Genomic DNA, 12,996 nt, shown 5'->3' with positions numbered 1-12,996 from the left:
CAGCCTCTACATTAAAATACAAAAAGACCTATTATAAGATACACTTAATTTTTTTTAAATGTACGTATTTACAGCTTTTGTAAAAGTATAACAAATCTGTTAAAGTGTGTATACCTAACTTGTGAAGGCAGTGTCAGTCTAATGCCAGAACAAAATTGACATAAGAAGTTGGTTTTTTCAAGGGGCTGGGGATTTAACTCAGTGGTTCTGCTGCCTGCCTCGCAAGCAGAAGGTCCCGAGTACAATCCCTGGTACCAAAAAAACCAAAACAAAATTTTAGTGGGCAACCCTCTTTCCAGTCCCCCTTCTGTCTCTCTTAGAAGCTCTCTCTCAATAAATTTTTCTTACTTTTAAAAAAAAAAAAGTTGGTTTTTATTTTTTAAATATATAATAGGATGAAAACCTAATCAATTAGTAATTGATAAGTCATTTAACCACATTTAAGCTTTCAATTTAAAGATCAGCTTACCCCCCCCCCACCCCGCACTGGTACCAGGGATCAAACTAAGGACCTTGCACTTGCGAGGCAGGCATGGTGCCGCTGAGCTACATCCCCAGGCCCGATCATATCTTTTTAAAAAGAGTTTACAGGTATCATTTTTGCGGTCTCTTGAAAATACCTGTCTAAACTACCTTAAAGAAATCTCAAGGAATCATTTAACTCATACTAGTTTTGTATTTTGGAGGAATTTGTTTTCTTAGTCTGAGAAAGAGCTGATAATATTTACTATCTCTTATCTACGTAGGTTTCAATGCAGTTTTAAGGTTCTGTTTAAATTTAAAAAGACATACTCTTTGCTGTACCATATATACATTTCATTCTTTCTCACAGCACCAATAAGCGAATTGAAACTGACACATCTTTTTACCCTCCTGAACACCTCTGTGACGATGCATTCTTGCACAGGTATTGTGCGGTATCAGAAGTCACAACAGATGTGCTGCACTCGGGTTACAGGTGTGTCAAAGGCTAGACCCTCAGCTGTGGGGAGGCCTAATGACTCCAGCGTATCTACTAACTTCAGTGTGCCCAGTGACCATGATTGTTCTCTATGATATAAAAAATGTTGAGGAAAATTAAACATATTCCCCCAAAATGACAAGGAACCATGCTCTTCACCTCATACAACATCGAAAGGTCTGACCTTTTAAGAGTGTATATTTTTAAAAATAAATTATATCTACTCTTGACTCACAAATCCCTCAGAGAATGCTGATCCTGATGTAAAGAATAAATTGTCACTTCAGGTTGTACATTCAACTCTTTAAGGCCTCTAGTGTCTGGGCTTTAAAGTACTTCTTTTATGGACTTAGTGCTTCATAAGGTACTTACAAGAGTTTTCACTGTTTATCAGATTGCTCCTGTCACATAGAGTGTAACTAGAGCTGACCTGTACAAATTAAAATGATTTTCCTGAAACATTTTTATATTTTTAGTCAGATTTATGTTCTCTAATCCATTGTGAAAACTGAAGCTTAATAATGCCACTATTACAATCATGTTTTGATGCTTCCTGAAAGTTCCCCAAGTCACTACTACTGTGCCTAAGTACATCTGTCAAGTGGAATTTCAGGGTGTGTACGAACTGTTCATTCTGAGCAATGCGATAATATGTGTTTTGACAAATAATAGAGAAATCTACAGATATTACATTAGACCAGCTGAATCCATTTTATAGTTTCTTTTTAATTCAAAAGCATCACATAGCAAATAAAAAATTTTTTTAATTAAGTTTAGTTACAAACTAGTTGTTTCTTATTTTTTTTTCCAGTCCCTTTTTGCTTTCTTTTACGACCACATGAAACTTGAGAAGCCACCTAAAGCTATATCATTTAGTGGAGTTGGGCAATTCCCAAGTGTCCAACAAGAAGGCCTGGTTTAGGCTGCGATGGCCACTGTCATTCCTGGTGATTTGTCAGAAGTAAGAGATACCCAGAAAGTCCCTTCAGGGAAACGTAAGCGTGGTGAAACCAAACCAAGAAAAAACTTTCCTTGCCAACTGTGTGACAAGGCCTTTAACAGTGTTGAGAAATTAAAGGTTCACTCCTACTCTCACACAGGAGAGAGGCCCTACAAGTGCATACAACAAGACTGCACCAAGGCCTTTGTTTCTAAGTACAAATTACAAAGGTATTAAACTCTGTTTTTCTTTCAGATTATATTTTCTCTTATGTTGGCCATTTGAAGCCATTGTAAACGTATGTATTTGTATACACATTTTTCAGCTGATTTGCAGAGAGGAAATGTTAAGTAGAGTAGACCTTGGCTAGTTTTTAGTATTCTAGATCACATACTTTTATGTGTTAGTGTCTTGATTTTTTTTAAATAAAATGCTTAACGACAGTACAATTTCCATTTGTAAAAAGAAATGACAAGAAAAGGGTATTTACGTGAGTAGATTCAGTCTTGCTCATTTGATTTTGTAATGATAGCTAAGAATCAGCAAAAACTAAAGTGGCAATTTAAATGGCTCAAGTTTTGTAGTATTTAGGTATGTAGACTATCTTTTTGGTACATTTTAAGTTATGTGGTTTCCTTTAGTAAGGGAGTGCTGTGTTAGCATATTAGTTAGCTGCCCATTTGAAAAGTGTATGCATACCATTTTCATTGTGATAATTACTTACAGACTCTATCTGTGTTTAAAGGCACATGGCTACTCACTCTCCTGAAAAAACCCATAAGTGTAATTATTGTGAAAAAATGTTTCACCGGAAAGATCATCTGAAGAATCATCTCCATACACACGACCCCAACAAAGAGACATTTAAGTGTGAAGAATGTGGCAAAAACTATAATACCAAGCTTGGGTTTAAACGACACTTGGCCTTGCATGCCGCAACCAGTGGTGACCTCACCTGCAAGGTGTGTTTGCAGACTTTCGAAAGCACAGGAGTGCTTCTGGAGCACCTTAAATCTCATGCAGGCAAGTCATCCGGGGGTGTGAAAGAGAAAAAGCACCAGTGCGAGCATTGTGATCGCAGGTTCTACACCCGAAAAGATGTCCGGAGGCACATGGTGGTGCACACTGGAAGGAAGGACTTCCTCTGCCAGTACTGTGCACAGAGATTTGGAAGAAAGGACCACCTGACTCGACATATGAAGAAGAGTCACAATCAAGAGCTTCTGAAGGTCAAAACTGAACCAGTGGATTTCCTGGATCCATTCACCTGCAATGTGTCTGTGCCTATAAAAGATGAGCTCCTTCCGGTGATGTCCTTACCTTCCAGTGAACTGTTATCAAAGCCATTCACAAACACTTTGCAGTTAAACCTCTATAACACTCCATTTCAGTCCATGCAGAGCTCGGGATCTGCTCACCAAATGATCACAACTTTACCTTTGGGAATGACGTGCCCAATAGATATGGATGCTGTTCATCCCTCTCACCACCTTTCTTTCAAATATCCGTTCAGTTCTACCTCATATGCAATTTCTATTCCTGAAAAAGAACAGCCATTAAAGGGGGAAATTGAGAGTTACCTGATGGAGTTACAAGGTGGCATGCCCTCTTCATCGCAGGATTCTCAAGCATCATCAGCTAAGCTAGGGTTGGATCCTCAGAGCGGGTCCCTAGATGATGGTGCCGGGGACCTCTCCCTATCAAAAAGCTCCATCTCTATCAGTGACCCCCTCAACACACCAGCATTGGATTTTTCTCAGTTGTTTAATTTCATACCATTAAATGGTCCTGCCTATAATCCTTTATCGGTGGGGAGCCTTGGAATGAACTATTCCCAAGATGAAGCACATTCTTCTGTTTCTCAGCTCCCTCCACAAACACAGGATCTTCAGGATCCTGCAAACACTATAGGTCTTGGGTCTCTGCACTCACTGTCAGCAGCTTTCACCAGTAGCTTAAGCACAAGCACCACCTTGCCACGTTTCCACCAGGCTTTTCAGTAGGATTCTGGGACGTGGATTTATTACAGAAATGTATGTGTAGCCCTGCCTTAGATGCCCATTTTTATTTTAGTGCCTACGTTAAGACAGTATAAAAGTTTCTGCTTTTGTATAATACCAGTTTTCATTAAGCCAGTATAAAATAGAAACTAGCTTTTTAAATGAGCTTTGAAACCATTTGTGTTCAGTTATGTTTACCTGAGTATTTTGTCCTGATTCACTGCCAATTGTCAGAGTCTAAAAGTTTTATTTCATATAGGAAAGCCATTATATTAATAAAGTTTTGAAAGTCCCACGTTCAAATTACTTTTAGATCTTACAATTTTCATTTTTGTCCAATAACAGTGGCTCTACCTTTTGACATTTGGCTCATTAAAAGCATTTTTCAATACAGTGTAAATTTTATAAAATGCATGTGAATAATGCAAGAGTTTTAAAAATTTTACTAGCCGTAAATGAATTCATAATCAAATGTTTTAAATGAATTAAGAATCCAGTTTGGAAAGATAACAAATATTTCTTAGATATATCATAATTTCAGGTCAGTATATTTTGAAGACTTGCTATTGTCTTGGAAAATATTTGCTAAAATACTAGAATGTATAAGGAAACCAAAACCAAAACATAAAGCACCAGTGTTTGTAGCAAAAAGAGACTCCTAATATGGTGACTTGTACTCTGTGTTACATAATAGTTGGCCCTTTAATTATTAGTACATAGCCTCTTTTGTCACAATTCAACCTTCTCGACTTGCTATCTTCCCATTTAATAATAGTAAGAGTGTATGGCATCAGGGTCTTCAGGATCAGTGTATAAAACTAGCTCTCCTTAATCTTTTCTGCCTTGCACAGCCAGATGGTGGCTCAAGTGCACCAGCAATTTTTAAAATTGTTATTATTTGTCCACAGTCCAGAATCTAGAGCTATTATGGAACTATAGACAATAATGTGTTAATCCCAGAGTGGACTGTCTCAGCCTCTAAGGTGTGATAGACTCCTAAGCAGGAAGTCAGATGTAAAGCACACGGTTAAACCTTGGAACTTGTGTGATCATGTCTGCTGTTGCCAGGGTTGAAAACTACACTCCTCAGGAGTAAAGTAAGAGCATATCACTTACATCACTTCTTGCTGAATAAGATACATGTTTCTTTCTCTAAGAGCCAAAAGCAGAAAACAAAAAACAACATTCTTCCCCCCTGGTATTTTTCTTAGTAAATGTGAATCTATCTTTCCCCTGCTGTTTTCAGATGGAGCATTTGAAGTTAAAACAATTTGAGGAATTATCACAAAGTTTTAAGCAACTAAAGATATATACAGTAAAACCCCACTTTTACACATCTCTGGAAAATGGGAAAAATGTTGCAAATAAGTTGAATTTGTAGAGCATAGCAAAGAAAAGTAAGACAAGCACTATCATCTTTGTTAATGTGAAGATAACAAGAGTATTGTTCCATTGAATAAAATACTTTTGGGCTTTCTTCACCATAGTCTTCTCAAAGGTCCAGTTATATATTTCAAAAGGTCATTTGGGACATTACCCTAAGAAATACATCTATTAAGCATGTGTTAACACCTTATTTTGGGACCTTGTCCTTTGGGGAAGGGCTGAGGGGGGGAAAAGGGTTATAGAAGAGTATATATCTCTTTAAAAAAAATATTTCTAAGCACTCATTAGCTCTATATGGGAAGAACTTTCCCTTTTATAGGGCCAATTATCACTGCAATTTCAATGTTTACCAAGAATTTCTAAAAATGAGTGCAGATTACTGAGTATAATACATTATTTAAAATATTTGGGAATAGTATAATTTGTGGAGAAATGTAAATTGTAATAAGGTAAATGGGGGTTTCACTATATATATTATATATATTACACATATCGCACTTCATAGAATCAAAGTTGCTCTCTGGAGGAGCTTTAGCTCCTGATATTTTAACATGCTCCTATTTTTTTTTAATCCTAGGAGCAGTAGTTTTTATACCTATGTATTTAAATTTTATTATGAAAAATTACATTTTATTAAAGTGTGTTCCAAAGGCATTAAAATTATATATGTTAAATAAGGAGATACATTTAAAATTTTTCAAACTGCTCCTAAGCTTTTGGTTAGGAGAATATTTGCTCTGAAAGTAGGCTTCTTGCTCTGCTTCATTACTGCTTCCTTTAGTTTCTATGAAACAGATTGCTTACCTAAATCTAATTGAATGATTCGTGTTCAATATTGCTTTAATCACTATTAAAAAGGAAAAAAATATTTGGTGAGAGAGCACAAGTAAATAGAAAATCTACTTTTAAATAGCGGTCACAGATAGCAAGTGTGAAGCACTACTTTATCCTGTTTAAAATTTGTCTAAACTGAGACGTTGGCCTTCGTAGGCTGTATTTCACTGCTAATAAAGAAAGAGAGTATCAGAATTAATGAAATAAAGCATTTTGGAAACGGGGAATGACACCATGCATCTCACCCTGTATGGAATTCAAGTACATGGAGGTCCACCTTCCAAGGCACTAGGGTTAAAATTGTGATTATGGGGTCTTAATTCTCCCTGTGCACCACTTTGCCTGTTGCTGCCTCCACAGACTCAAAATAACACTTTTAAGAGGGAATTCAGCTAAAATTTGTGTTTTTAAATTGACTGCAGTGGTCACTAAACCTTTTTTGATAGAATTTCTATTAAAGACGAGGCAGATTTGTTTAATTGCACTGTGCTCTCACAAAGTTGTAACACAGAATTGGCGCTTTTTTTAGTAAAAAGTTTGATTCATTTTTGCCTGAAGTAAATATTCTCATAAGTAGTTACTGACAGTGCTGTTTTCATTCTTCAGTGGCCAGAATCATCATCTTTGAAATTCCTAGTAGTGCCTTAGCTTGGTTTCGGGGGGTAGGGGCAACATTAAATCAAAATATTTTAGGGTAGAATTTGGGCCTTAGACAAGATATTGAACCTCATTCAGTTTGACTTTTGTGTGTCTACAAACTAGATCTCTGAACACAGAAGTGTGAATGTGGAAGGATCTTGGCACTGTAAGCAATATTATCCACTGATTTATACATATATCATATAGTTCTTAGTCCCTTTCAAAATTTTCATTTTGAAACCCTCTTACCAAGTCCAGTTTTTTAAAACTGCAGTTGTCCTGGCTGATCATGCACCACTCTTTGTGCAAGTTTTAAATTTCATTTAGGGTTTCTTTTAAGCTGTGTATTTTTGACTATTTGTTGCTTGTGCTTTATTTTTCTTACTCATTTGTGGAATATAGTGATATATTGTGTTAATTTGGACAGTAGCGGTTTTTAAAAACCATATACTGACTGAAACATGAGCCAGAGCTGATTGCTTTATTAAGCTAATAATGAATGTTATAGAGTACGTATTTTCAGGATCGTTCATCTAGTGAGCAATACACATATTTTAGGCCAATATATTTTTTTTAAAATAGAGCTTGGTCAACCTCTATACTACACATATTACAAGATATAGCACTTTCAAAATGAATCTAAACCTTTACAGAAACTTTCTTATAGGTTATGCCTTTATTTTAAGACTTATTATAATGTCTCAAGTGCCATTAGATATATATGTAGGCCTTTGATATATAATGCTTTGTGTACAAAAACGGTAGATGGTATTTTAAACAGGTACATTTTTACAGTGTTTTCTTATCAATTTGCTATATTGCACAGAATCAGTGTGTGTCTTTTCATAAGGTTTTACAACGGTTTATTTTTTTACAAGGTTTACGTGTCTCAAAGCACACTGTCTTCCCGGTTATGTAAGTTAAGAAATACCAGTTCACCCAAGTTGCTTCTAGCCTACTGAGATCCATGTGACATTGGAGGAGATCTTTAAGATGTTGAGTATGCAGCACTAGCAATGACAAACTGTTTTCTCTGACAAATGAGTGCCTGAGTGAGTTTGTCTAGTTTTTCTCACTCTGTGTCAGTCATGTCTACAACTCAGTGTTTAGATCTACATAAACTATGTATTTTCATGCTAAAAACCCACAGAGAGTTCCTTTGGGATCGTATACAACAAGATAACCGTGTTAATGGCACCTTTAGATCACCATTAGGCCTTTGCACAGCATTATCAACCCTCTGAGGACAGAAGGCCATGCCTTTTGATAAGTTACTTAGCTCTAGAAATGACACAGAACTATTGTTAATGTATAGAACACTTCGTTGTGTAAGCTTCAGTGGTACAGATGAACCAGAATGAATGTCTTATCTGCTCAGAAACACTCCTTCAATGTTACATTGGATCATGCTGCTAATGTAACGTGGGATACAACTTTTCATGGTGCTACAAACTTCTCTGTCTTGTTCAGTTGTATTTTTTTATCCATAGGAAAAGGACTGCATTAGGTGTAAAGGTGTACAATATATTTTTATACTATGACTTAATATGTCATTAACAAACTTTTACACCACCACAGTGTATTTGTGTGCACTTGCAAAAGGAGATCTTGGACGTGCAGATGTTACCAGAACAAACCCAGCTTTTGTCCACAAGGTGACTGTAACTCAGAATGGAAAGTGGGCTTTATAAATAGGGTGTGGAGTGAAGAACATGCTGTAAATTACTAACAGCCCTTTGAATTTAACAAAAACTGGGAATCCATTAGGAAATGGATTGCATCATGCCTGACCATAAGCTGGACTGCTGAAATTATATTTTTAGCTAATGAAAAAGTGTTTGGACTAGTACACTAAAAATGTTCTAATGGTAAAGTTTTGAGTCAAAATAGAAAAGAAAAAAAACCTGCATTCCAGACTGAATTTTGTATATTTTTATTGCATTTAAAATTGCTCTTCTGTGATATTGGGAAATCAAGTGGCTTATCATGTATATCATGTACTTAAAAATGTATTCACAAACTACTGTTGTATTTGTATAAAATATAGATAAAGATCATATTTTTGTGTGTGTGTATAAGCTCTGTAAAATAGCAATCACATTTTGGAGCTGCAGTGATACTACATTTTAAACATTCACATCCAAAGAAGCAGGCTATTTATTGTCCAGGTACTCAGATTTAAAATATTCACTTGCTGCTAATTAAACAATAATAGTACTGCAGCTTCTTGTGGCCTACAGTGTTATGTTTGCTGTAAAAATAATATGTGAATTCTATAAAATACCTGAATAAAATTATAGAATGACTTTAGATAATGTAGATCTTACTGAAATTTTCATAGGTGATACTTGTGACATTTTTTTCATTCTAAGTATTTTTTTCATTTGATAAATATAAGATTCTTATTGCTGGCTCTAAGATGGTTCTTTGTTGAAATGTAAGGTTTTAGGCACTATTGTTTTTTTTAAAACTTGTGTCCTTTATAAGGACAACAGTTGTAAATTTTTTAAAAGTCAAAACATCAAAACTTTAATCCTACTGAGTTGAGAATTCAGAAAAGCTATTAGGGTGTTTCTTTTTGGGAGTGAGGTAAAATTGGCATTTCGCATTTCTTCAATACTGTCAGTACTATAAATTGTCTTTTCAATTATCCCAAGTTCCACTTAGGTTGTTTGCCTAAAATTCTGCTTTGAAAAGCACTCTTGGCATTTATGTGTACCAAAGGTTATCAGACTTCTATCATTTCAGCTAAAATTCATCCATTAAACAGTTGGTAATGCATCTTCCAAGGGAGGGATATTAATTCTGTTAATACCTATCCAGGTGCCAATTGTGGAAATAATGTGCATTTCATAGTACCTCTCTCAGTAAAATAGAAGAGATTCTTCAGCTCTACAACTTTCAGAGGATAAAGAAAACAATGATGCCAGTATTGGTAGTTCCTCTTTTCACTTAATTCCAGCAAATCTAAATGTATTTCCATGCTAATTCATGGAATTAACACTGAATATGTTTTATTTAAATCTTGTTCATATGAAATATTCAAAGGACAGTTCATGAAGGAAGAATGCTTTTGCTTTTTGTAATAGTCAAGAGCAGAATATTCTGAAAAAGTATATTTGGAATTTGTTTAAGGTATACTCTTCCTTATGGAAAATTAATTAGAAATGCAGTTTATGTATTGTATTGTAAACCCAATGGGGCTAAGAGACTTTCAGAAAATGTTAAATGGAAAGTTCATGCTAATAGTTTGCTGGTAAGAGGAAAAAGTAGTCTCTATAAACAGCTTGAGTTTTTCATTGTCACTTTTCATTAATTGAACACTTAAACATTTCTTAATCAAAAGTGCACCACTTTGTGCAGACTTCTAGAGGTGTTCCAAGGAACTTAACTCTATAGAAAGAAATTTGTTCTTGATCGACCATCTGAATGAAAAGGTCAGCAGCATCTAACCATGGGGCAGACAGTTACCCCTTTTTTATAAATCAAAAATGATCAAATATGGGCAATTTCAGTGTAAACAAAACCAGAAAGTCTTAAATCCAACTACATTATATTCCATGAAGAAGCAGTAATCGCTAACTTTCCCATTCTGAAGATGTTGCCTCTTGGCTAGTGTGATGGCTCATCCTGTCTGCTGGCTTGGCTGGGCCTCCACACCCAGTTTCTGGTTAAACACCATGTAGATGTCACCATGAAGACATCTATTAGATGTGACTGATATTTCAGTCAGTAGACCTAAGTAAAACACATTACCCTCCATGCTATGGGAGGGCCTCATCCAGTCATGTAGCCCTTATGAGAAAAGACTGAGGACCCACGAAGTAAAAGGGAATTCCACGCCAAGACAGCCTCAGACTCTAGCTGCAACAAGTACTCCCTGTCTCCTGCCCTGCGGTTTTGAACTTGGCAGTCACCACAATCACATGAACCAATTCCTTAAACATCTGTGTGGATACACAACTTATTGGTTCTGTTTTTCTGGAGAACTTTAATACAGCTTATTTCAATTGTCATTCTCTAGTGTAGCAGGTTTTACCTTGAAGGAAGTGAAAACACTTCTCTGATATATTGGTATCACTGAGCACATAAATTTACAGCTTCTGTCTACTTTAGAAAAGTAATAGAAAAGATCACCTTGCTTAGAGGTGATATCCATGAAGGAGCTCTCAGAGTAACCTTTTCTATGCTGATAATCTTTGGCAGCAGATGAAAATGGTTTTCACCTCAATAAGTCATTTTTTTAAATGTAAGCAACTAACCTTGCCTTACTCCATAGATGCATACTTGAAAGCCAGTGTCTATTATAAATGTACCAGTAGGAATTTTTTTGAAATAGATTTTTTTGAATTTTTTTGAAAATAGATTTTGAAATAGATTGTCCATTTATAATATAGTACCACAATCAAGGCCCTAGGGTTTTGAGGGGATGAGACTGGGAAAAATAAAGCTTTCTCATGTAAGATATACATGTTTTCTCTTTCATGGTATTAGAATTTTTGAAAGGGTTTTCCTTTTGGTGTATTAGACAACTTTCCTTTTTCTTGAGGTTCCTTTCAGTGTGTTACCAGTGCAATTGGTACCCTGCTGTAGTGATGTTGGCAAACTGCTCTGTTTCTGAAAGTACCTAATTGATCTGTTACTAGTATTTGGACACGCCTGATGACGTTCCCTAAGCAGGTTTCTGTAACCAGACTCTCATGCCTTGGCAATGTTAGTTGTGCAAGTGGGTTAATTAACCTCAGCCATGGTGCCCTGTTGTAAGGTATGCCAGCCTTTCTCACCCCAAAGTGAATGGTGATCAGTGATTGCAACAAATCCAAATCCAGGATGCGTCTCAAAGATCATTTTATTTGAAGTCAGGAAAATGAGTCCCACAGTCCTAGTTTTCTAAGTTAAATTACCTTTTGTGGGGAGAAAACACTACTATTATGTTTTTCTGGTATAAATTATCTCACATTTTTCTGTATTTATTTCAAAGTGCTAGCTGTGACAGCTTCAAACTAGTGACTTGAAGGACCCTGAAATGCCCTTCCATTGTTAACAGTACCTGCCCATTTCCTCCTTTCCCTTTTGTATTCTGGGACCTGTCGTATCCATCCCTTTGCCCTTTGCCTGTCCATACCTTTTCTCCATCCTTAGGATCCTTTCTTTTCACCTCCTTCCCAGAATTCCACATGCTGAAATCTTACCCACCCACCCTCTAGCCTTTTCTTAATGGTCTCTCTTCCTTAAAACAGCTCCCGTGTCACCAACTGAATGGAATAAATGTCCTTGCAAACATTTATTACACTTCATTAGATCTCAGGATATTTCTATCACCTAAGCATGTGAGTGTAAATAATTCTAAGCACATGGCAGATAGTAAGTACATACCTTTTGGATAAAGAGCAAGTAGAGCTCTTAACTAAAAGTTCAGCCATTAGGACACATTTCTAAAAAAGATCTATTCTTTCAAAATTTGATCCTAGAAAATAATTTTTAAAGTTTGGCTCCTGCTGCCTGCCTCACAAATGTAATGACCTGAGTTTGATCCCCGGTACCCAAAAAAACAAAAACAAAAAATTGGCAATTGGGTTATTTCTGTTCTATAGAAAAATATTTCCTACATTCAATATTATGTGAACATACTTAAAACCATTTTCTCCTGGTTTTTGCATGACAGCAAGAAAATTCTACAATGTTTTCTTCAGCAGGAAATCACTCAACTCTTGACTACAAAGGAGCAAAACTAAAGATCCTTAAGGATTTTAATTTCCATAACTTTGTACTTAAAACCTACAGCTGTGCAGTCTTTTGCTCTGAATTATGAGAACGAAGGGAGGAAGAACCCAGAGTTCACAGCTATCTACAGTTTGAAAGTTAGGGAGACCTGACATCAGCCTGACCTGAAACGCACAAAGGGGGAAGTCAGTGGGGCTGTATTAAATCCAGGCGTCCAACAAGGGTTCAAGCAAGAGGTGAATTCTGGTGTGGGAGGATTCCAAAAGCAAATTATACTCTTTAAACAAAATACAAATAATTCAGAGAAGCAAAAACTCCATTAACATATGTATCTCCAGCAAACAGAAGATCACAAAGAAGTGGTAAACAATGACACTAATAATTCTTGGTGAAATCTAAGTTATTAATTTTCTAGAGATAAGTCTTTTCATAAGACATAGATCCTAATACAGGGCAAATATCCTCAAAACACAGGAAAGGAGGAGTTTTTAAAAGGCCTATGAACCCTCTGG

At 36.0% G+C, this 12,996-nt stretch overlaps 1 protein-coding gene across 9 annotated transcripts in view; it reads left to right on the top strand.

Annotated features, from left to right (window-relative positions):
- The window catches only part of Plag1 (PLAG1 zinc finger), a 45,034-nt gene extending 36,215 nt beyond the window's left edge, over positions 1 to 8,819 (top strand). For 4 of the 9 annotated variants that reach the window (XM_087190323.1, XM_021249548.2, XM_021249547.2 and 1 more), the window contains one exon: positions 2,647 to 8,819. In XM_087190323.1, coding sequence (XP_087046449.1) covers positions 2,651 to 3,904 — 1,254 coding nt within the window. In that variant the 5' untranslated portion in view covers positions 2,647 to 2,650 and the 3' untranslated portion in view covers positions 3,905 to 8,819. The other 5 variants (XM_021249546.2, XM_004871521.3, XM_004871520.3 and 2 more) reach the window with 3 other exon arrangements.
- The last annotated feature ends 4,177 nt before the right edge of the window (positions 8,820 to 12,996 follow it).

The sequence above is a fragment of the Heterocephalus glaber genome, unplaced genomic scaffold (genome assembly GCF_053883595.1).
Source record: "Heterocephalus glaber isolate CG9 unplaced genomic scaffold, H.glaber_assembly_v1.0 deba00001553, whole genome shotgun sequence".
Classification (NCBI taxonomy): domain Eukaryota; kingdom Metazoa; phylum Chordata; class Mammalia; order Rodentia; family Bathyergidae; genus Heterocephalus; species Heterocephalus glaber.
This window is presented reverse-complemented; position numbering and strand designations above follow the sequence as displayed.